Below are 25,388 nucleotides of genomic sequence, written 5' to 3' on the forward strand. Positions count from 1 at the left end.
ATCTAGCCTCTGTTTAAAAACCTCCAAGGAAGGAGAGCCCACCACCTCCCAAGGAGGAAGCCTGTTCCACTGAGGAACCGCTCTAAACTCACAGACACCTCCCCCTAAATCCACAGGATCTTCACTGCTGTCAGATGGCCATCTAGCCTCTGTTTAAAAACCTCCAAGGAAGGAGAGCCCACCATCTCCCCAGGAGGAAGCCTGTTCCACTGAGGAACCCCTCTAAACTCACAAACACCTCCCCCTAAATTCACAGGATCTTCACTGCTGTCAGATGGCCATCTAGCCTCTGTTTAAAAACCTCCAAGGAAGGAGAGCCCACCACCTCCCGAGGAAGCCTGTTCCACTGAGGAACCGCTCTAAACTCACAAACACCTCCCCCTAAATTCACAGGATCTTCATTGCTGTCAGATGGCCATCTAGCCTCTGTTTAAAAACCTCCAAGGAAGGAGAGCCCACCACCTCCCAAGGAGGAAGCCTGTTCCACTGAGGAACCGCTCTAAACTCACAAACACCTCCCCCTAAATTCACAGGATCCTCATTGCTGTCAGGTGGCCATCTAGCCTCTGTTTCAAAACCTCCAAGGAAGGAGAGCCCACCACCTCCCGAGGAAGCCTGTTCCACTGAGGAACCACTCTAAACTCACAAACCCCTCCCCCTAAATTCACAGGATCTTCCTTGCTATCAGATGGCCATCTAGCCTCTGTTTAAAAACCTCCAAGGAAGGAGAGCCCACCACCTCCCAAGGAGGAAGCCTGTTCCACTGAGGAACCGCTCTAAACTCACAAACACCTCCCCCTAAATTCACAGGATCTTCACTGCTGTCAGATGGCCATCTAGCCTCTGTTTAAAAACCTCCAAGGAAGGAGAGCCCACCACCTCCCAAGGAGGAAGCCTGTTCCACTGAGGAACCACTCTAAACTCACAAATACCTCCCCCTAAATTCACAGGATCCTCATTGCTGTCAGATGGCCATCTAGCCTCTGTTTAAAAACCTCCAAGGAAGGAGAGCCCACCACCTCCCAAGGAGGAAGCCTGTTCCACTGAGGAACCGCTCTAAACTCACAGACACCTCCCCCTAAATCCACAGGATCTTCACTGCTGTCAGATGGCCATCTAGCCTCTGTTTAAAAACCTCCAAGGAAGGAGAGCCCACCATCTCCCCAGGAGGAAGCCTGTTCCACTGAGGAACCCCTCTAAACTCACAAACACCTCCCCCTAAATTCACAGGATCTTCACTGCTGTCAGATGGCCATCTAGCCTCTGTTTAAAAACCTCCAAGGAAGGAGAGCCCACCACCTCCCGAGGAAGCCTGTTCCACTGAGGAACCGCTCTAAACTCACAAACACCTCCCCCTAAATTCACAGGATCTTCATTGCTGTCAGATGGCCATCTAGCCTCTGTTTAAAAACCTCCAAGGAAGGAGAGCCCACCACCTCCCAAGGAGGAAGCCTGTTCCACTGAGGAACCGCTCTAAACTCACAAACACCTCCCCCTAAATTCACAGGATCCTCATTGCTGTCAGGTGGCCATCTAGCCTCTGTTTCAAAACCTCCAAGGAAGGAGAGCCCACCACCTCCCGAGGAAGCCTGTTCCACTGAGGAACCACTCTAAACTCACAAACCCCTCCCCCTAAATTCACAGGATCTTCCTTGCTATCAGATGGCCATCTAGCCTCTGTTTAAAAACCTCCAAGGAAGGAGAGCCCACCACCTCCCAAGGAGGAAGCCTGTTCCACTGAGGAACCGCTCTAAACTCACAAACACCTCCCCCTAAATTCACAGGATCTTCACTGCTGTCAGATGGCCATCTAGCCTCTGTTTAAAAACCTCCAAGGAAGGAGAGCCCACCACCTCCCGAGGAAGCCTGTTCCACTGAGGAACCGCTCTAAACTCACAAACACCTCCCCCTAAATTCACAGGATCTTCATTGCTGTCAGATGGCCATCTAGCCTCTGTTTAAAAACCTCCAAGGAAGGAGAGCCCACCACCTCCCAAGGAGGAAGCCTGTTCCACTGAGGAACCGCTCTAAACTCACAAACACCTCCCCCTAAATTCACAGGATCCTCATTGCTGTCAGGTGGCCATCTAGCCTCTGTTTCAAAACCTCCAAGGAAGGAGAGCCCACCACCTCCCGAGGAAGCCTGTTCCACTGAGGAACCGCTCTAAACTCACAAACACCTCCCCCTAAATTCACAGGATCTTCATTGCTGTCAGATGGCCACCTAGCCTCTGTTGAAAAACCTCCAAGGAAGGAGAGCCCACCACCTCCAGAGGAGGAAGCCTGTTCCACTGGGGAACTACTCTAAACTCACAAACACCTCCCCCTAAATTCACAGGATCCTCATTGCGGTCAGATGGCCATCTAGCCTCTGTTTAAAAACCTCCAAGGAAGGAGAGCCCACCACCTCCCAAGGAGGAAGCCTGTTCCACTGAGGAACCGCTCTAAACTCACAAACACCTCCCCCTAAATTCACAGGATCTTCATTGCTGTCAGATGGCCACCTAGCCTCTGTTGAAAAACCTCCAAGGAAGGAGAGCCCACCACCTCCAGAGGAGGAAGCCTGTTCCACTGGGGAACTACTCTAAACTCACAAACACCTCCCCCTAAATTCACAGGATCCTCATTGCGGTCAGATGGCCATCTAGCCTCTGTTTAAAAACCTCCAAGGAAGGAGAGCCCACCACCTCCCAAGGAGGAAGCCTGTTCCACTGAGGAACCGCTCTAAACTCACAAACACCTCCCCCTAAATTCACAGGATCTTCATTGCTGTCAGATGGCCACCTAGCCTCTGTTGAAAAACCTCCAAGGAAGGAGAGCCCACCACCTCCCAAGGAGGAAGCCTGTTCCACTGAGGAACCCCTCTAAACTCACAAATACCTCCCCCTAAATTCACAGGATCCTCATTGCTGTCAGATGGCCATCTAGCCTCTGTTTAAAAACCTCCAAGGAAGGAGAGCCCACCACCTCCCAAGGAGGAAGCCTGTTCCACTGAGGAACCGCTCTAAACTCACAGACACCTCCCCCTAAATCCACAGGATCTTCACTGCTGTCAGATGGCCATCTAGCCTCTGTTTAAAAACCTCCAAGGAAGGAGAGCCCACCATCTCCCCAGGAGGAAGCCTGTTCCACTGAGGAACCCCTCTAAACTCACAAACACCTCCCCCTAAATTCACAGGATCTTCACTGCTGTCAGATGGCCATCTAGCCTCTGTTTAAAAACCTCCAAGGAAGGAGAGCCCACCACCTCCCGAGGAAGCCTGTTCCACTGAGGAACCGCTCTAAACTCACAAACACCTCCCCCTAAATTCACAGGATCTTCATTGCTGTCAGATGGCCATCTAGCCTCTGTTTAAAAACCTCCAAGGAAGGAGAGCCCACCACCTCCCAAGGAGGAAGCCTGTTCCACTGAGGAACCGCTCTAAACTCACAAACACCTCCCCCTAAATTCACAGGATCCTCATTGCTGTCAGGTGGCCATCTAGCCTCTGTTTCAAAACCTCCAAGGAAGGAGAGCCCACCACCTCCCGAGGAAGCCTGTTCCACTGAGGAACCACTCTAAACTCACAAACCCCTCCCCCTAAATTCACAGGATCTTCCTTGCTATCAGATGGCCATCTAGCCTCTGTTTAAAAACCTCCAAGGAAGGAGAGCCCACCACCTCCCAAGGAGGAAGCCTGTTCCACTGAGGAACCGCTCTAAACTCACAAACACCTCCCCCTAAATTCACAGGATCTTCACTGCTGTCAGATGGCCATCTAGCCTCTGTTTAAAAACCTCCAAGGAAGGAGAGCCCACCACCTCCCGAGGAAGCCTGTTCCACTGAGGAACCGCTCTAAACTCACAAACACCTCCCCCTAAATTCACAGGATCTTCATTGCTGTCAGATGGCCATCTAGCCTCTGTTTAAAAACCTCCAAGGAAGGAGAGCCCACCACCTCCCAAGGAGGAAGCCTGTTCCACTGAGGAACCACTCTAAACTCACAAATACCTCCCCCTAAATTCACAGGATCCTCATTGCTGTCAGATGGCCATCTAGCCTCTGTTTAAAAACCTCCAAGGAAGGAGAGCCCACCACCTCCCAAGGAGGAAGCCTGTTCCACTGAGGAACCGCTCTAAACTCACAGACACCTCCCCCTAAATCCACAGGATCTTCACTGCTGTCAGATGGCCATCTAGCCTCTGTTTAAAAACCTCCAAGGAAGGAGAGCCCACCATCTCCCCAGGAGGAAGCCTGTTCCACTGAGGAACCCCTCTAAACTCACAAACACCTCCCCCTAAATTCACAGGATCTTCACTGCTGTCAGATGGCCATCTAGCCTCTGTTTAAAAACCTCCAAGGAAGGAGAGCCCACCACCTCCCGAGGAAGCCTGTTCCACTGAGGAACCGCTCTAAACTCACAAACACCTCCCCCTAAATTCACAGGATCTTCATTGCTGTCAGATGGCCATCTAGCCTCTGTTTAAAAACCTCCAAGGAAGGAGAGCCCACCACCTCCCAAGGAGGAAGCCTGTTCCACTGAGGAACCGCTCTAAACTCACAAACACCTCCCCCTAAATTCACAGGATCCTCATTGCTGTCAGGTGGCCATCTAGCCTCTGTTTCAAAACCTCCAAGGAAGGAGAGCCCACCACCTCCCGAGGAAGCCTGTTCCACTGAGGAACCACTCTAAACTCACAAACCCCTCCCCCTAAATTCACAGGATCTTCCTTGCTATCAGATGGCCATCTAGCCTCTGTTTAAAAACCTCCAAGGAAGGAGAGCCCACCACCTCCCAAGGAGGAAGCCTGTTCCACTGAGGAACCGCTCTAAACTCACAAACACCTCCCCCTAAATTCACAGGATCTTCACTGCTGTCAGATGGCCATCTAGCCTCTGTTTAAAAACCTCCAAGGAAGGAGAGCCCACCACCTCCCGAGGAAGCCTGTTCCACTGAGGAACCGCTCTAAACTCACAAACACCTCCCCCTAAATTCACAGGATCTTCATTGCTGTCAGATGGCCATCTAGCCTCTGTTTAAAAACCTCCAAGGAAGGAGAGCCCACCACCTCCCAAGGAGGAAGCCTGTTCCACTGAGGAACCGCTCTAAACTCACAAACACCTCCCCCTAAATTCACAGGATCCTCATTGCTGTCAGGTGGCCATCTAGCCTCTGTTTCAAAACCTCCAAGGAAGGAGAGCCCACCACCTCCCGAGGAAGCCTGTTCCACTGAGGAACCGCTCTAAACTCACAAACACCTCCCCCTAAATTCACAGGATCTTCATTGCTGTCAGATGGCCACCTAGCCTCTGTTGAAAAACCTCCAAGGAAGGAGAGCCCACCACCTCCAGAGGAGGAAGCCTGTTCCACTGGGGAACTACTCTAAACTCACAAACACCTCCCCCTAAATTCACAGGATCCTCATTGCGGTCAGATGGCCATCTAGCCTCTGTTTAAAAACCTCCAAGGAAGGAGAGCCCACCACCTCCCAAGGAGGAAGCCTGTTCCACTGAGGAACCGCTCTAAACTCACAAACACCTCCCCCTAAATTCACAGGATCTTCATTGCTGTCAGATGGCCACCTAGCCTCTGTTGAAAAACCTCCAAGGAAGGAGAGCCCACCACCTCCAGAGGAGGAAGCCTGTTCCACTGGGGAACTACTCTAAACTCACAAACACCTCCCCCTAAATTCACAGGATCCTCATTGCGGTCAGATGGCCATCTAGCCTCTGTTTAAAAACCTCCAAGGAAGGAGAGCCCACCACCTCCCAAGGAGGAAGCCTGTTCCACTGAGGAACCGCTCTAAACTCACAAACACCTCCCCCTAAATTCACAGGATCTTCATTGCTGTCAGATGGCCACCTAGCCTCTGTTGAAAAACCTCCAAGGAAGGAGAGCCCACCACCTCCAGAGGAGGAAGCCTGTTCCACTGGGGAACTACTCTAAACTCACAAACACCTCCCCCTAAATTCACAGGATCCTCATTGCGGTCAGATGGCCATCTAGCCTCTGTTTAAAAACCTCCAAGGAAGGAGAGCCCACCACCTCCAGAGGAGGAAGCCTGTTCCACTGAGGAACCATTCTAAACTCACAAACCCCTCCCCCTAAATTCACAGGATCTTCATTGCTGTCAGATGGCCATCTAGCCTCTGTCTGAAAACCTCCAAGGAAGGACAGCCCACCACCTCCCAAGGAGGAAGCCTGTTCCACTGAGGAACCCCTTTAAACTCACAAACACATCCCCCTAAATTCACAGGATCTTCCTTGCTGTCAGATGGCCATCTAGCCTCTGTTTAAAAACCTCCAAGGAAGGAGAGCCCACCACCTCCCAAGGAGGAAGCCTGTTCCACTGAGGAACCCCTTTAAACTCACAAACACATCCCCCTAAATTCACAGGATCTTCATTGCTGTCAGATGGCCATCCAGCCTCTGTTTAAAAACCTCCAAGGAAGAAGAGCCCACCACCTCCCCAGGAGGAAGCCTGTTCCACTGAGGAACCGCTCTAAACTCACAAACACCTCCCCCTATATTCACAGGATCTTCCTTGCTGTCAGATGGCCATCTAGCCTCTGTTTAAAAACCTCCAAGGAAGGAGAGCCCACCACCTCCCAAGGAGGAAGCCTATTCCACTGAGGAACCACTCTAAACTCACAAACACCTCCCCCTAAATTCACAGGATCTTCACTGCTGTCAGATGGCCATCTAGCCTCTGTTTAAAAACCTCCAAGGAAGGAGAGCCCCCCGCCTCCCGAGGAGGAAGCCTGTTCCACTGAGGAACCACTCTAAACTCACAAACACCTCCCCCTACATTCACAGGATCTTCATTGCTGTCAGATGGCCATCTAGCCTCTGTTGAAAAACCTCCAAGGAAGGAGAGCCCACCACCTCCCAAGGAGGAAGCCTGTTAGAATCACAGAAGAGTTGGAAGGGATCCCCAGGGTGATCTAGTCCAACCCCCTGCACAAGGCAGGAAACTCACAAACACCTCCCCCTAAATTCACAGGATCTTCATTGCTGTCAGATGGCCATTTAGCCTCTGTTTAAAAACCTCCAAGGAAGGAGAGCCCACCACCTCCCAAGGAGGAAGCCTGTTAGAATCACAGAAGAGTTGGAAGGGATCCCCAGGGTGATCTAGTCCAACCCCCTGCACAATGCAGGAAACCCACAAACACCTCCCCCTAAATTCACACAATCTTCATCACTGTCAGATGGCCATCTAGCCTCTGTTGAAAAACCTCCAAGGAAGGAGAGCCCACCACCTCCCAAGGAAGCCTGTTCCACTGAGGAACCACTCTAAACTCACAAACACCTCCCCCTAAATTCACAGGATCCTCATCACTGTCAGATGGCCATCCAATCTCTGTTTAGAAACTTCTAAGGAAGGAGAGCCCACCACCTCCCAAGGAGGAAGCCAGTTGCACTGAGGAACCGCTCTAAACTCACAAACCCCTCCCCCTAAATTCACAGGATCCTCATTGCTGCCAGATGGCCATCTAGCCTCTGTTTAAAAACCTCCAAGGAAGGAGAGCCCACCACCTCACAAGGAGGAAGCCAGTTGCACTGAGGAACCACTCTAAACTCACAAACCCCTCCCCTCTAACAGTCAGGAAGTTCTTCCTAATCCTAGAATCATAGAGTTGGAAGGGACCTCCAGGGTCATCTAGTCCCAACACCCTGCACAATGCAGGAAACTCACAAACACCTCCCCCTAAATTCACAGTATCTTCATTGCTGTCAGATGGCCATCTAGTCTCTGTTTAAAAGCCTCCAAGGAAGGAGAGCCCACCACCTCCCAAGGAGGAAGCCTGTTCCACTGAGGAACTGCTCTAAACTCACAAACACCTTCTCCTAAATTCTCAGGATCTTCATTGCTGTCAGAAGGCCATCCAGCCTCTGTTGAGAAATCTCCAAGGAAGGAAGGAGACAAGGGGCATATCTTCTTATCCTTCTCATTGCTGAGGCTGCCAGCACTCTGTACATGCCTAGAGGGTGCCATTAAATTCCTTAGGAGGTGGTGGGCTCTCCTTCCTTGGAGTTTTCTAAACAGAGGCTGGATGGCCATCTGACAGCAATGAGGATCCTGTGAATTTAGGGGGAGGTGTTTGTGAGTTTAGAGCAGTTCCTCAGTGGAACAGGTTTCCTCTTCGGGAGGTGGTGGGCTCTCCTTCCTTGGAGGTTTTTAAACAGAGGCTAGATGGCCATCTGACAGCAATGAAGATCCTGTGAATTTAGGGAGGAGGTGTTTGTGAGTTTAGAGTGGTTCCTCAGTGGAACAGGCTTCCTCCTCGGGAGGTGGGGGGCTCTCCTTCCTCAGAGGTTTTTCAGCAGAGGCTAGATGGCCATCTGACAGCAATGAAGATCTTGTGAATTTAGGGGGAGGTGTTTCTGAGTTTAGAGTGGTTCCTCAGTGGAACAGGCTTCCTCCTCGGGAGGCGGGGGGCTCTCCTTCCTTGGAGGTTTTTCAACAGAGGCTAGATGGCCATCTGACAGCAATGAAGATCCTGTGAATTTAGGGGGAGGGGTTTGTGAGTTTAGAGTGGTTCCTCAGTGGAACAGGCTTCCTCCTTGGGAGGTGGTGGGCTCTCCTTCCTCAGAGGTTTTTCAGCAGAGGCTAGATGGCCATCTGACAGCAATGAAGATCCTGTGAATTTAGGGGGAGGGGTTTGTGAGTTTAGAGTGGTTCCTCAGTGGAACAGGCTTCATCCTCGGGAGGTGGTGGGCTCTCCTTCCTCAGAGGTTTTTCAGCAGAGGCTAGATGGCCATCTGACAGCAATGAAGATCTTGTGAATTTAGGGGGAAGTGTTTGTGAGTTTCCTGCATTGTGCAGGGGTTGGACTAGATGACCCTGGAGGTCCCTTCCAATTCTGTGATTCTGTGAAATTGCTTCTGGTGATTCCATGGATTAGTGGCCTCTCACCTCTCCTCTTGCTCTCAGCTTCGCTCAAGTCTTGCAGATGGGGTGTGGGGGGCTGGTGGGTGCCTTGATGATGGAGCCCAGCCCTCTCCTCTTGGGTCTTCCTCTTCCCTTACTGCTTTCCACTTCTCCTGTCATGGCAGTCTCTTCTTGCTATGCCATCCGAGGTAAAGAGTCACCAGAGACTCGGGAAAGCTCATTTACTCTGCCCCAGATTCTCTTAGTCTTTCAGTTGCTGCTGGACTTGGACTCTTTCCTGCTGCTATAGACAGACTCACACTGATATGAACATATGAAGCTGCCTTATACTGAATCAGACCCGTTGGTCTATCAAAGTCAGTATTGCCTTCTCAGACTGGCAGCGGTTCTCCAGGGTCTCAAGCTGAGGCTTTTCACACCTATTGCCTGGACCCTTTTTTGGAGATGCCAGGGATTGAACCTGGGACCTTCTGCTTCCCAAGCAGATGCTCTACCACTGAGCCACCGTCCCTCCCCTAATCTGGATCTATCTGAGGAAGTGACTACTGCAGGGACTGCGAAAAGCTCCTCCCCTGCCACAAATGTTGCTTCTCTTTCTGGTGCTCCTAGACTCTGGCTCTTGTCTCCCGCTACAGAGAAACTAACACAGTGACACATCCTGATCTGTCTGAAGAAGTGAGCAGTGACTCACAAAAGCTCCTTCCCAGCCACCTCCTCCTGAGCACTGACTCTTTTCTCCTGAAAGCTCCTCCCCAGCCACCAATTTTGTCAGTCTTGAAGGTGCTGCTAGACGCTGGCTCTTTTCTGCTGCTCCAGACAGACGAACAGGGCCACCCATCTTGATCTGTCTGAAGAAGTGAGCAGTGACTCATTGAATCTCCTCCCCAGAAACGTTTGTTAGTCTTTCTGGTGCTGCTGGATTCTTGCTCTTTTTCTACTGCTAAACAGACTCATGCAGCCGGCAGCCACCCAGCTGGATCTAGCCTCAGTGGAGCCATTTTAGTTTCTAGGGCAGGGGTGGCCAACGGTAGCTCTCCAGATGTTTTTGCCTACAACTCCCATCAGCTCCAGCCAGCATGGCTGATGGCTGGGGCTGATGGGAGTTGTAGGCAAAAAACATCTGGAGAGCTACTGCTGGTCAACCCTGTTCTAGGGAGAGGTCAGACTTGATTTGAACTAGAGTTGACTTTTTTGCCTTTTTGGCAGTCCATGGCATCTGTAAAACTCTCCTCCAGCACCCCATTTCAAAGGAATCTGCTTTCTTCCTGTCAGCTTCCTTTATTTTCCCGCTTTCTCACTCAGAGTACTTTATGAAAACAACTTCTGGGGCTGTGCGGAGTGCTTTCTCCTCACTGCCCAGAGGCTTACGCCTGGCTTGAGGGGTGGGATTTCCAGATTGGAGGGCCTGAGGGGCCACACTCTGGAGTTTTGAATGCCACCCCTCAGCATACCCTGCAAAGTCCCTTGGGGGTGGCAGGCAGGTGCCCAAATCAGAACATCAAACGACTCACTTTGGGATTGGAAGTAGGAGGGGTTGCACTCCTAAAAGCATTTTCCTGGAAGGAAAGACCCATGGAATAAAATGGACTTGATTTTTGATGAGAACTTTTGACCAGATTGCTTCCCCCCCCCCCCCCCACAGATGGCATGCTAAACTACATTATGTTAGCTTCACAAACTCCTAAAATCCACTTTCATGCTATAGACCTTTTAAATTTATACCCTTTATAACCCAAATAGCCAAAAATGCTAACATTTTCTAAGAATTTTTTTAAAAATTAAGACTTCAGTAGCAAAATAATGCCATAATGTTCTTAAAGAATATGTATTGTGTTTTAAAAATGGACTAAAGAAGGATATTCCTTCACACTGCACACCAGGAAGTGGTGGGCTCTCCTTCCTTAGAGGTTTTTCAACAGAGGCTAGATGGCCATCTGACAGCAATGAGGAGCCTGTGAATTTAGGGGGAGGTGTTTGTGAGTCTAGAGTGATTCCTCAGTGGAACAGGCTTCCTCCTTGGGAGGTGGTGGGCTCTCCTTCCTTGGAGGTTTTTAAGAAGAGGCTAGATGGCCTTCTGACAGCAATGAAGATCCTGTGAATTTAGGGGGAGGGGTTTGTGAGTTTAGAGCGGTTCCTCAGTGGAACAGGCTTCCTCCTCGGGAGGTGGTGGGCTCTCCTTCCTTGGAGGTTTTTAAGAAGAGGCTAGATGGCCATCTGACAGCAATGAGGAGCCTGTGAATTTAGGGGGAAGTGTTTGTGAGTCTAGAGTGGTTCCTCAGTGGAACAGGCTTCCTCCTTGGGAGGTGGTGGGCTCTCCTTCCTTGGAGGTTTTTCAACAGAGGCTATATGGCCATCTGGCAACAGTGAAGATCCTGTGAATTTAGGGGGAGGTGTTTGTGAGTTTAGAGTGGTTCCTTAGTGGAACAGGCTTCCTCCTTGGGAGGTGGTGGGCTCTCCTTCCTTGGAGGTTTTTAAAACAGAGGCTAGATGGCCATCTGACAGCGATGAAGATCCTGTGAATTTAGTGGGAGGTGTTTGTGAGTTTCCTGCATTGTGCAGGGGGTTGGATGACCCTGGAGGTCCCTTCCAGCTCTATGATTCTAGGATTCTAAGACATGAAGAATGGTTAACCACCACCACCATCACCCTCACCGTTAGCCCTGCCATCTCCCTTCCCCACCCTCCTAATGTGAAGGCACTCAGCATTAGACCTTTCTTCTTCAAGGGTGCCATTGGATGCCTGTTTGCATCATCTTACATGTTATTGTCTTTCTTCAGCTGCTTAGAGGCCTCTCACTTTGCTAGGTGGAATGCTGTCCCTTCCGCAAATGAGCTAGAGTCAAGTCCAGTAGCCCCTTAAAGATTTCCAGCAGGTTTTCCGAGGCTGCATGTAAGCTTTCGAGAGTCAGAGCTCCCCCCACCCCATGAGTGAGGCTTTGTTGCTTTACTACATTGTGGAAATATATATTGGGTAGTGTCATGATTAGAAAGAAATGTCCAGCAGGGGTCACCCTAGAGCAGTGGTCCGCACTCTGTGGCTCTTAAAGAGGCACATTCACAATTACTCTCCACGTTTGTTACTCTCCTGCACTCCTGGGAGGCCCAAGCGTACCCATTCCTCCAGCAGTAGCTGTTTCAGGGCAGGAACTATCTACTATCCACAAGCTCCACCGACCAAGGGCCTTCCAGTTGCTTGAAATGTGTTTTGGGAATGGGGTTCAGAAAGTCACAGATGGTCCTGAGCCACTGGAAGGCGAGGCCTAAATAGTTAGGAGCTCAAAATAAAAAATCCTGTTTCATCTAATCCCATAAATTAAGTAGCCTTTGAATATATCAGATTTGTTTAGCCCCCCCCCCCCTTTCCTGTAGAGACTCTCAACACCAGGGTTGTCACGGAGGCTCAGGTGTTGAAATGGCAAAGCGGTCAGCTGCCCCCCCCCCCCCATTTCTCAGTTTCTGCTAAGACTTCTGTGTGTGCTCTCCATCCCTTATGGCTCAACAACCTGCTACAGTTAGCAAGTAAATACAGTTATGTGAATAGCTTGAGGGGTAGGATTCATATGTTGATATGTTGACCATGGCATCTCTTGGCTAAATAGGCAAATGCAATTTTGGGCTGTATCAACAGAAGTCTAGTGTCCAGATCTTGTGATGTGATGGTATCACTTTACTCTGCTCTGGTAAGACCTCACCTGGAGTCTTGTTCAGTTCTGGGCACCACATTTTAAGAAGGATACAGACAAGCTGGAACGGGTCTAGAGGAGGGCGACGAAGATGGTGAGGGGTCTGGAGACCAAGTCCGATGAGGAAAGGTTGAAGGAACTGGGGATGTTTAGCCTGGAGAGGAAGCAGCTGAGAGGTGATATGATCACCATCTTCAAGTACTTGAAGGGCTGTCCGATAGAGGATGGGGTGGAATTGTTTTCTGTGGCCCCAGAAGGCAGGACCAGAACCAACAGGTTGAAATTAAATCAAAAGAGTTTCTGGCTCAACATTAGGAAGAACTTCCTGACCGTTAGAGTGATTCCTCAGTGGAACAGGCTTCCTCCTTGGGTGGTGGTGGGCTCTCCTTCCTTGGAGGTTTTTAAACAGAGGCTGGATGGCCATCTGACAGCAATAAAGATCCTGTGACTTTAGGGGAAGGGGTTTGTGAGTTTAGAGCAGATCCTCAGTGGAACAGGCTTCCTCAGGAGGTGGTGGGCTCTCCTTCCTTGGAGGTTTTTAAACAGAGGCTAGATGGCCATCTGACAGCGATGAAGATCCTGTGAATTTAGGGGAAGGTTTTTGTGGGTTTCCTGCCTTGTGCAGGGGGTTGGTCTAGATGACCCTGGAGGTCCCTTCCAACTCTATGATTCTTCAAAGCAACATGATCGTGACTAGATCCAGGTATGCAGCCTTGTTGGTCTGAAGCGATAGAACAAAGTAGGAGTCCAAGAGCACCTTTAAGACTGACACTGAGCCACCCTCCCTCTCCATGAATATATGAAGCTGCCTTCTACTGAATCAGACCCTCCTGGGTCCATCAAAGTCAGTCTTGTCTACTCAGACTGGCAGTGGCTCTCCAAGGTCTCAAGTGGAGGTTGTTCACGCCTCCTTGCCTGGACCCTTTTTATTTGGAGATGCCAGGGATTGAACCTGGGACCTTCTGCTTACCAAGCAGATGCTCTACCACTGAGCCACTGTCCCTCCCCATATGCATGCAGACTTCATTAGACAATGGAATGGGGTACAGTGAGCAGAGCTGCATATAGCCGGTAGGCAGGGGTTAAGCATGATTGTGACTAGCTAGACTCAAATCCGGGAGCACTTTAGAGGCTAGCCAGATGTGTGGGGTAGAAGCTCTCGAGAGTCAGAGCTCCCTTCCCCAGAGACAGGATCCAGGGGTTCCACTGCAGGCCTCCCCCTTGCCTCTCCTCTGAGGCTGTGGCTGGGACAGCTGACTTTCACAGGTCCCCTGGGGCACAGTGCATAGCATGGAAGAACTGCCGTCATTATAAATATGAAAATCAATTCAGTGCCATTTCCACAACCCCCTCCACAGGCTGGATCCAGACTAAATTTTCTGCTGGGAAACAGAACTTCCCTGCCACTCCTTTCCCACTGCAGCCCACTGATCCCCCCCACCTCAAATGCTGCTCCTGGAGGGGTCAGAGGAATGACATGAAGGGCGGCAGCAGCAGTGGAAATTGCTGGTTTAGTCTGGATCCAACCCGGAGTCATTAGTGGCTCTTCCCATGCACCATCAAGCCTCACCTTAGGAGTTTCAGGCTTGAGAATTAGGGGCTTTTGGCGGTCCCCTCTGCCCGCTGTCCTCTTATGCCACCTCCTGCTGTGTGTTCACAACACGGAAGTGAAGTAGTCATCAAATAACTTGTAAAGAACGCAAAAGATGTATCTGTTAGTCTATGCATCAGCTTATGAGGCTATAGTACAAAAATACAAAATATTGTGCAAAAACAAACACTCTTGACTGGTGTATACAAAATTCTATTGTCATGAAATGAACAGCTTACAAACAGTGGGCATGCATTCATACAGTATAAATAGACAACAAACAAAAGTCTCAAAACAATATTCCAAGGAGGACCCCACACAGTCTCTGAGTTTTCTAAACTGAGTACTAAGACTCAATAATAAAGTTCCACAGGAGTCCCTCCGTTGCTTGTTGACTTCTGAAGGAAAAATTCTAGCCTTCACGCAAACCCCGGCTTTGATTGCGTTTTGCTGCTCCTGCAGCTTCCTCGTAAGTCAGCTGAAACCTCCAGCCAAGTTCTCTCTCAAACACCCATTTTGGTATCTTAATTTACCGTACTGCAGTCCTAAGCTCTGCTCACAACCAAAGTTCAATGGCCCATCCAATCCAACACTCTGTGTCACACAGTGGCCAAAAAAGCCAAGTGCCATCAAGAGGTCACCAGTGGGGCTAGAAGCCCTCCCACTATGCCCCCTCCAGCACAAGAATACAGAGCATCCCTGCCCCAGACAGAGAGTTCCAATGATAAGCTGTGGCTAATAGCCCCTGATGGACCTCTGCTCCATATGCTTATCCATTCCCCTCTTGAAGCTGTCTATGCTTGTAGCTGCCTGCCACCTCCTGTGGCAGTGAGTTCCACATGTTAATCACCCTTTGGGGTGAGGCCTTGTGAGTTGGAACCCATCATTGGCTGATGTGGACCTCAGTTGTGTGCCACTGACCACTTCATTGCCCAAAGTGGGTCACCCCTCCTCCCATAGGTTTAAGCTTTTATTTTTTGTCACTTCTATCTCCTAGTGTCAATGGTATGAAAAGATGTTCGTGGGAGTAAATTTGATGAAGCAGACAGATGTGACTTGTTTCCAAAGTGACGACTCTAGCCTTCCTCGGTAATTTATGTGGGAGAGAAACTAAGGTTTCCCCTTCATTTTTTTTTTGTATAAAGAAAAACCCTACATTCAAGCTTTTCTGTAGAAACGGATTAAATTCAAGTATTTATCAGCCAGCCCTCCAGATATTTTACACATTTTATTTTTATAATGTAATTTACAAATTTTTTAAAATGCGTGCATCCTTGAATTGTAGTCTGTTGTCTGTCATACAAATTGCCCCATGGCAGCCATTTTTAATAGAGGAACTCCACAGTACAGCTACTGAGATGTGTGGCCTGAAGGCAGCTGACTTATTCAAATAGATTTCCATTCTTCAAAGGACAGCATTCGAGTTCAGTTAAATATATTTCTGTGTGTTGTACAATAGACCTGAACCTACTATTTAGATGGGTTTTTAGGGAAAAGCAAGATCAGGGAGCATTTACTACAAAATATCTTCAAAATAAGACAGTGTTTGCTATCAAGGTGAGCAAACTGAAAGAGCAAGCAACCCAAAATGATTTCCTTGCACATAGGTTAACGTTAGGTCTTCTAGTGAATGTTTACTTTTTGGTACTTACTCATAACTGTAGTGTGGTCTAGAGCTGGAGCTATAAGATTCATCTGGGAAATCTACCATGGGGCACTGTTTCCTCTAAGCTGAGTTAGTGTGAGCTAGCTCACTATTTTTGCCTCCAGCTCACACATTTTTGTCTCAGCTCAGGAAAAATGGACCTAGAGCAGGGGTGGCCAGTGGTAGCTCTCCAGATGTTTTTTGCCTACAACTCCCATCAGCCCCAGCCAGCATGGAGAGCTACCGCTGACCACCCCTGACTTGGAGCAAACTAATCTATGCAGGGGTTCACCACTTTAATGCCAGTAGCTCACAAAGCGGCATTTTTGCTCATGAGACTCCACAGCTTAGAGGGAACATTGCTGTGAGGTCTTGCCAGGGGGTCTTTGTGATGCTGTGGGGAGGGAGCCACCCCCACCTCGCTTCCTCATCTGTAACGTTAGACTCAGAGTGACCTCCCTAGCGTGGCTGTGATGAGGTCAAAGCCCAGGGGAAATTTTAAAATCCTTTGAAAATTATAAAAAAACAATAGTATACTGTCTTAGTACAGTAATCACGAACCCCGTGGCGCAGAGTGGTAAAGCTGCAGTCCAAGCTCTCTGCTCATGACCTGAGTTTGGTCCCGGCAGAAGCTGGGTTCAGGCAGCCGGCTCCAAGTTGACTCAGCCTTCCATCCTTCCAAGGTCGGTAAAATGAGTGCCCAGCTTGTTGGGGGGAAGGCGTAGATGGCTGGGGAAGGCAATGGCAAACCACCCCGTAAAAGTCTGGTGAAAAATGTGAAAATGTGATGCGGTGTCATCCCAGAGTTGGAAACGATTGGTGCTTGCACAGGGGACTACCTTTACCTTTACATTACAGTAGTTACATTACAGCTCTAGTGCCTACAATGTTTTGTCCACTGTGCCTTTCTGACTAACCACAGGGGCTATCATTACAATTATAATGTTTAGATATTTCTTTTTGAAGTGTAATTATGGAGAGCCCAATCCAGACTGTCTGTCCTGCAGGGCCCAGTTTTCTTATGAGGAGGCGTAACAGGTGAGCGGGCAGAGCTGGGCAGCATGATCCCAACTCATGGGAAGAGCCTGATGTTGTCTCAGGGTGGGATCTGGTGATGTCCCATTGAAGAGTAGTAGAATGCATAGCCAGGTATTGTGCTGCGTGGTGTTTGTGAACATGATTGGTCCTAACCATCAGGCTTTCAAGAGATGCACTGTTTTGTTGTTGCTCAGTCCCACAGTCGAGTCCGACTCTTTGCGGCCCCATGGACAAAGTCATGCCAGGCCCTCCTGTCATCCGCCATCCTCCGAAGTCTGGTCAAATTCGTGTTTGTTACATCAGTAACACTGTCCAGCCATCTCCTCTTTTGCCATCCCCTTCTTCTTTTGCCTTCTGCCTTTCCCAGCATCAAGGTCTTCTCCAGGGAGTGCTCCCTTCTCATTTGGTGGCTAAAGTATCTGAGCTTCAGCTTCAGCATCTGACCTTCCAGGGAACAGTCTGGGTTGATTTCCCTTAGGATTGACTGATTTGATCTTCTTGCGGTCCAAGGGACTCTCAAGATTCTTCTCCAGCACCACAGCTCAAAAGCATCTATTCTTCTGCACTCGGCCTTCCTTATGGTCCAGCTCTCACAGCCATACATTACTACTGGGAATACCATCGCTTTGACTATATGGACTTTTGTTGGCAGGGTGATGTCTCTACTTTTTATTATACTGCCCAGGTTTGCCATAGCTGTCCTCCCAAGGAGCAAACGTCTTTTAATTTCATGGCTACAGTCACCATCTGCAGTGATCTTGGATCCCAGGAATGTGAAGTCTGTCACTACTTCCTTGTCTTCCCCTATTTGCCAAGGTGTGATGGGGCCGGATGCCATGATCTTAGTTTTTTTGATGTTGAGTTTCAAGCCTACTTTTGTGCTCTTCTCTTTCACCCTCAACAAGAGGGTGAAAACAAGATGTGCTGTTTACCATGCTACAAATAAAAAACACCATGGAAGTTAGCTGCATGCTAAACATAACATGTAGTTGAGATCCTTCCTTTTGACCCAGCTTTATAACAATAGAGTCATTAACAGACATTTTGAAATACTACTGTTTTGTTGCTTTTGCATGCTCATGCTATTCAGATCAAAGGTTTGTTCAATTTGCTAATTTTACTGTCTTTGGATCTTATATTTGTACCATTTTATATTCTAAACCCCTTCCTACCCAATAATTTGACTATTCTGTCATTGGATCTTAAATCTGTACCATTTTGCATTCTGAGCCACTGCCTACCAGCTGTGTGTGGCTCTGCTCACTATGCGGATTCCTCCTCTGATGAACTGTTCTTAGAGCACACAAAAGCTTATCTTCTGAATAAAACTAAGTTGGGCTTAAAGGTGCAATTGATTTCTATTTCATTCTACTACTTCAGACCAACACGGCTGCCCACTTGGATCTATGTAGTTGAGATGTTAGTGCCAGATGATTTCCTTCCACCCAGGACATTTTTTTTTGTAAAAAAAGCCCAGCAGGAACTCATTTGTATATTTGTTCTGTTGCTTCAGACCAGGAAGGCTGCCCACCTGAACTTCCCTTCCTATATATAACGGTTGAGGAAATTGTTCATTGAACCTGAAGAAGTGTGCACGCACACAGAAGCTCATACCTTGAATAAAACTTGGTTGGTCTTAGAGGTACCACCGGACTCAGACTTTCCCCAGCTGCTTCAGTCCAGCGTGGCAGGCTGCTCACCTGAATCTAGTCACCATCTAAGCAAAGTTGCTCACTTAGAAGTCCACTGATGGAGTACAACTGTGTGTGGGATTTCACCGTTAATCTTGTTAGTGAGGCTTTCACTGTTGTGTTCCTTGGCAGCCAGTCTGATAGCTCTGAACGGACAGAGTTGGCTCCTGTAAAGAATGGCAGAGCATTTGCTTCTAAATGAACAGCTTGATGCTGTTCTGGTGGCAGAGAATTGATATATAAATTGTAAATAAAACATGCTATGAAGCCCATGTTTTGAAGCAACATAACCGCTATTTTCTGCTTAACTGAACATGCAGAGATGACACTAACAGAATGCTCCGAAGATGACTACCAGTATGAAGAGGTAATAAATTATAGCTCTCTTTCACCTTAATTTTGTAGTGGCATGTTGCAATATTTATAGCTGGCAAGGAAGTTCTTTGGTATTATTGTTTGCAAAATATGTGCATGTAAATATATATAGATGTATTTTACAATCCACAAGCACAAGGAGGAGTACTAGAGAGTTGTAGACAGGAAGCAATTCTCCCAGATGGACTGAAAAGGAAGGAGTACTAGAGAGTTGTAGATAGGAAGCATTTCTCCCTGGTGGACTGAAAAGGGAGAAGTACTAGAGAGGTGTAGACATAAGAACGTAAGAGAAGCCATGTTGGATCAGGCCAATGGCCCATCCAGTCCAACATGTGTCACACAGTGGCCAAACCCCGCCCCCAAGTGCCATCAGTAGGTCCACCAGTGGGGCTAGAAGCCCTTCCCCTGTGCCCCCCCCTCCAAGCACAAGAATACATAGCATTACTGCCCCAGACAGAGAGTTCCAAAAATAAGCTGTGGCTAATAGCCACTGATGGACCTTTGCTCCATATGGAAGACACGAAGCATTTCTCCCAAGTAGACTGAAAAGGGAGGAGTACTAGAGAGGTGTAGACAGGAAGCATTTCTCTCAGCCTCCGATACTCTTATTATGTTTTTCCCATGATGCTATACCTGTGCTAGGATGTGCAGTGTGCTAAACTTTTAATTGTGCTGGGGAATTAAAAATATTAAAAACATGTTGTACAAAGAAGAAGATGATGATATTGGATTTATATCCCGCCCTCCACTCCGAAGAGTCTCAGAGCGGCTCACAATCTCCTTTCCCTTCCTCCCCCACAACAGACACCCTGTGAGGTGGGTGGGTCTGGAGAGGGTTCTCACAGCAGCTGCCCTTTCAAGGACAACCTCTGTCAGAGCTATGGCTGACCCAAGGCCATTCCAGCAGCTTCAAGTGGAGGAGTGGGGAATCAAACCCAGTTCTCCTAGATAAGGGTCTGCACATGTAACCACCACAGCAAAATAAAGTGCACAACTATATCATCCCAAAACCATTCCGCCACAAACCCTGCAAGTCTGTGGAAAAATTGTCTTCCACAAACCAGTCCCTGGTGCCAAAAAGGTTAGGGACCACTGCGGAATTAGTCTGGTGGGCAAAGATGGCCAACTTAAGTGGGGACAACTCCTACAAGGCCATTCCAGCAGCTGCAAGTGGAGGAGTGGGGAATCAAACCCGGTTCTCCCAGATAAGAGAGCTCTGGCTGACCCAAGGCCATTCCAGCAGGTGCAAGTGGAGGAGTGGGGAATCAAACCCGGTTCTCCCAGATAAGAGAGCTCTGGCTGACCCAAGGCCATTCCAGCAGGTGCAAGTGGAGGAGTGGGGAATCAAACCCAGTTCTCCCAGATAAGAGAGCTCTGGCTGACCCAAGGCCATTCCAGCAGGTGCAAGTGGAGGAGTGGGGAATCAAACCCGGTTCTCCCAGATAAGAGTCTGCACACTTAACCACTACACCAAACTACACATTTTAGTGACATGAAGTGTTGTAAATATTAACTTGTTAGTTTTTATCTTTTGATCTAAACAGTTAAACATATCCCCTTATTTTGTACAGGGTAGTACACACCTCTTGGTTGCTGAATCTCTTTGCAATTTCACCTGAAATTACATTTTCGTAGTTGAATTACAAATGCATGTATGTTGGAGATCCTTGTGTTTTGCAATGCACCTTAATTTCCCCCCCCCCCCCAACAAATTATATACATTTACAATCATGAAGTAGATACACAGAATCAAAAAGAAAAAGATACAACTAGTGACAATATAACAACATCTAGAACTTAATCATATGCCCTTCAAAATTTCCTCTTTAATGTTCTCTTAATTATTTGCATTCAAATATGTAAAAAACAGCTGACAAATCTTAATGATATTTGCACATTCTTTTTCCCATCTCAGGGTTAGCTAACTGCCATTACCTTGTTCATTGTTATAATAAAACAGCCTTTGTGCTCCCATATAAGCCTGGGCAGTCTATCTTCCTGCCCCCCCTCCAATTTTGTGCCAAGATCATTTGGCAGCTGCTAATAGGTTCTTAACTAAAGTTCTGGTTTCAATTGTCTAAAAAGGGCAAATTTTGAATCACATGATCTACCTAAGTTCATAGAATCAGTACTGCTGCCAGATGGCCATCTAGCCTTTATTTAAAAGTCTCCAAGGAAAGAGAGCCCACCACCTCCTGAGGAAGCCTCTTCCACTGAGGAACCACTCTAACTGTCAGGAAGTTCTTCCTAATGTTTAGTCAAAAACTCTTCTGATTTTAATTTCAACCTGTTGGTTCTGGTCTGACCTTCTGGGGGAACAGAAAACAATCCCACACCATCCTCTACAGGACAGTCCTTCAAGTCCTTGAAGATGGTGATCCTATCACCTCTCAGCCGCCTCCTCTCCAGGCTAAACATCCCCAGCTCCTTCAACCTTTCCTCATAGCACTTGGTCTCCAGACCCCTCACCATCTTGTTGCCCACCTAGACCTGTTCCAGCTTGTCTATATCCTTCTTAAATAGGGTTGCCAAGTCCAATTCAAGAAAAATCTGGGGATGTTGGGGGCAGAGCCAGGAGACTTTGGGGGTGGAGCCAGGAGACATTGGGGTGGAGCCAGGAACAAGGGTGTGACAAGCATAATTGAACTCCAAGGGAGTTCTGGCCATCACATTTAAAGGGACAGCACACCTTTTTAAATGCCTTTCTTCCATAGAAAATAATGAAGGATAGGGGCACCATCTTTTGGGGCTCATAGAATTGGACCCTCTGGTCCAATCGTTTTGAAACTTCGGGGGTATTTTGGGGAGAGGCACTAGATGCTATACTAAAAATTTGGTGCCTCTACCTCAAAAAATAGCCCCCCCAGAGCCCCCAATACCCACAGATCAATTCCCCATTATTCCCTATGGGAATCGTTCTCCATAGGGAATAATAGAGTGCCCAGTAGACATTTTGCTCCCCCCCCCTTGCTTTCTAAAGCAAAACACTCCCTCTCTTCATGGGGGCTGGAATGACAATCACAGGTCTAGGCTGTCCCAGGAAGGCAGCTGAGGCAAGGAACATAGCAGTGGCAAGGGACCTGAGAGCATCCTTATCCCCCCAGCTCCAAATGGAAGGTCAAGCCCAGGCATTTAACACACACACCAGCATGGATGCAGATGGCTCCACTCTCACCCAATCAAGCTGCCTAGTGGCAGCAAACTGAGATCATCCTTCCCCCCTCCCTTCTCAAATGAGAGGCAAAAGGAAAGGAAAGATCCCCTGTGCAAGCACCAGTCATTTCCGACTCTAGAGTGACATTGCTTTAACAAGGTTTTTCTTTTTACGGGGTGGTTTGCCATTTTTTTTTTTTTTTTATTTTTATATCCCGCCCTCCCCGCTAGGCGGGCTCAGGGCGGCTAACAGACACGGGAGTCTCATGATTCACATTAAACAATAATAGACATGGGAGTCCCGTGATTCATAAAACATAACAACTTAAACATTAATTACAATAAATTATTTAAAATACATAAAAACATATAAACGTATAAGATATAAAAATAGGTGCTAAAATGATGTATTTAAGATGGCTAAGTGTCTATTCATTCATTAATCAGGTTCCGTCTTAGTTGCCACATGGTGACTCAAATGCTAACTGAAAAAGAAATGTTTTGCAAGCCCTGCGGAATTGGTTCAGGTCCCGCAGGGCTCGCACCATCTCTGGTAGGTCGTTCCACCAGCGAGGGGCTATCACCGAGAAGGCCTGCTCCCTAGTGGCCTTCAACCTAACTTCTCTTGGCCCAGGGATTGTTAATAAGTTGCCTTCCCTAGAGAGGCGAAAGCCAGGACATTTGTCCCCCCTCCTCCACCCTGAGAGCGTGGATTAAGAGGGCAAGGCAGCAGCCTGAGAGCATCCTTCCTCCCCCATCCCCAAACAGGTGAAGCCAGGGCATTTAGCGTGCCCCTGGCCCTCCCCCCGCCGCCGATCATTGATCCGCCCCAGGAGGCAAAGCCAGTTAAAAAATTTTTTAAAGAGCCAGAGAGAGCTTTGGCCCGGGGATAGAGAGGAGATTTTGTGTTCCTGACCTCAGTGCTCTCTGGGGAACATGTGGGTGGGGAGAGACGGTCCTTCAGGTAGGCAGGTCCCAGGCCATATAGGGCTTTAAAGGTAATAACCAGCACCTTGTACCGGACTCGGTACATCACTGGAAGCCAGTGCAGGGTCCGAAGACCCGGCCGAATGTGTCCCCACTTTGGGAGACCCAATAGCAGCCGGGCCGCGGCATTCTGCACCAGCTGCAGTTTCCGAGTCCGGGACAGGGGCAGCCCCATGTAGAGGGCATTGCAGTAGTCCAACCTCGAGGTGACCGTAGCATGGATCACTGTTGCTAGGTCGTCACGCTCCAGGAAGGGGGCCAGCTGCCTTGCCCGCCTAAGATGAAAAAATGCGGACTTGGCAGCGGCTGCTATCTGAGCCTCCATCTTTAAGGAAGGCTCCAACAGCACCCCCAAGCTCCTGACTCTGTCCGCCGCCATCAGCGGCGCACCGTCAAAAGCTGGCAAGGGGATCCCCCCTCCCGGGCCGCGGCGACCCAAGCAAAGGACCTCTGTCTTCGTTGGATTTAGCTTCAGCCCACTCAGTCTGAGCCACTCAGCCACGGCCCGTAATGCCCGGTCGAGATTTTCCGGGGCGCAGACCGGCTGGCCGTCCATTAGTAGATAGAGCTGGGTGTCATCAGCATACTGGTGACACCCCAGCCCATACCTTCGGGCAATCTGGGCAATAATAATAATAATAATAATAATAATAATAATAATAATAATAATAATAATAATAATAATAATAATAATAATAATAATAATATTTATTTTTATTTTTTTTTATATCCCGCCCTCCCCGCCGGGGCGGGCTCAGGGCGGCTGACAGACATGGGAATCCCATGAATCATAAAACAACATAAACAATTTTAAATATCAGTTACAGTAAAAATTATTTAAAAGTTAAATATATAATAAAATAGGTGCTAAATGCTGTAGTCGTGATATCCACAAGATGACTAGTTGTCCATTCATCAAATTAGTCGGGTTCCATCTCAAAGGCCAGCTGAAAGAGACATGTTTTGCAAGCCCTGCGGAATTGGTTCAAGTCCCGCAGGGCTCGCACCATCTCCGGAAGGTCGTTCCACCAGCGAGGGGCTATCACCGAGAAGGCCTGCTCCCTAGTGGCCCTCAGCCTGGCTTCTCTTGGCCCAGGGATTGTCAGTAAGTTCTGTGAGCTGGATCTCAGTGCTCTCTGGGGCACATATGGGGAGAGGCGGTCCTTTAGGTAGGCAGGTCCTCGGCCATATAGGGCTTTAAAGGTGATAACCAGCACCTTATAGCGAACACGGTAGACAACCGGCAGCCAATGTAGATCCCGCAGCCCAGGCCGTGCAGTTTCCCACCGTGGTAGTCCCTCCAGCAGCCTGGCCGCCGCGTTCTGGACTACCTGAAGCCTCCGTGTTCGGTATAAGGGCAGCCCCATGTAGAGGGCATTGCAGTAGTCTAATCTCGAAGTGACCGTTGCGTGGATCACAGTTGCTAGGTCGGTGCGTTCCAGGAAGGGGGCCAACTGCCTCGCTCTCCTAAGATGAAAGAAGGCGGATCTAGCAGTGGCAGCTACTTGGGCCTCCATTGATAAAGAGGATTCCAGTAGCACTCCCAGGCTCTTGACTTTGCGCACTGGTACCAGTGGCGCACCGTCAAAGGCCGGTAAGGTGATCTCCCCTCCCGGCCCGCCGCGGCCCACGCAAAGGACCTCAGTCTTCGCCGGATTCAGCTTCAGCCCGCTCAGCCTGAGCCAGTCAGCCACGGCTTGTAATGCCCGGTCCAAGTTTGTTGGGACATCACCAGTCCGGCCGTCCATCAGTAGATAGAGCTGGGTGTCATCTGCGTATTGATGACAGCCCAGCCCATACCTCCGTGCAATCTGGGCAAGGGGGCGCATAAAGATGTTAAACAACATCGGGGAGAGAACTGCTCCCTGAGGCACTCCACAATGAAGTGGGTGCCTCTGCGACAGCTCCCCCCCGATTGCCACCCTTTGTCCCCGACCGTCAAGAAAGGAGGAGAGCCACTGTAAGGCTAGCCCCCGAATTCCTGCGTCGGCGAGGCGGCGGGTCAGCAGCTGATGGTCGACCATATTGAACGCAGCCGATAGGTCTAGCAACAGCAATACCGCCGAGCCGCCTCGATCCAGTTGTCGTCACAGTTTTAGTAGTCACAACCATCTTTTCTAAATGCTCAAGGACTGACTGTTTGATGATTTGTTCTAAAAACTTTCCAGATGTAGATGTCAAACTGACAGATCAGTAGTTACTTGGATCCTCCTTTCCCCCCTTCCTGAAGATAGGGACAACATTTGCCTTCCTCCAATCTTCCGGCACCTCACCTGTTTTCCAAGAATTTTCAAAAATAATGGTCAGAGATTCAGAAATTATATCCACAAGTTCTTTTAATACCCTTGGAT

At 48.8% G+C, this 25,388-nt stretch overlaps 1 protein-coding gene across 1 annotated transcript in view; it reads left to right on the top strand.

Annotated features, from left to right (window-relative positions):
* The window catches only part of SPAG16 (sperm associated antigen 16), a 541,355-nt gene that overhangs the window by 535 nt on the left and 515,432 nt on the right, over positions 1-25,388 (top strand). The window contains exon 2 of the mRNA XM_060256914.1: positions 18,843-18,889. Coding sequence (XP_060112897.1) covers positions 18,843-18,889 — 47 coding nt within the window. The remainder of the gene's footprint in view (positions 1-18,842; positions 18,890-25,388) is intronic.

The sequence above is a fragment of the Heteronotia binoei genome, chromosome 16, assembly GCF_032191835.1.
Source record: "Heteronotia binoei isolate CCM8104 ecotype False Entrance Well chromosome 16, APGP_CSIRO_Hbin_v1, whole genome shotgun sequence".
NCBI classification, from domain to species: domain Eukaryota; kingdom Metazoa; phylum Chordata; class Lepidosauria; order Squamata; family Gekkonidae; genus Heteronotia; species Heteronotia binoei.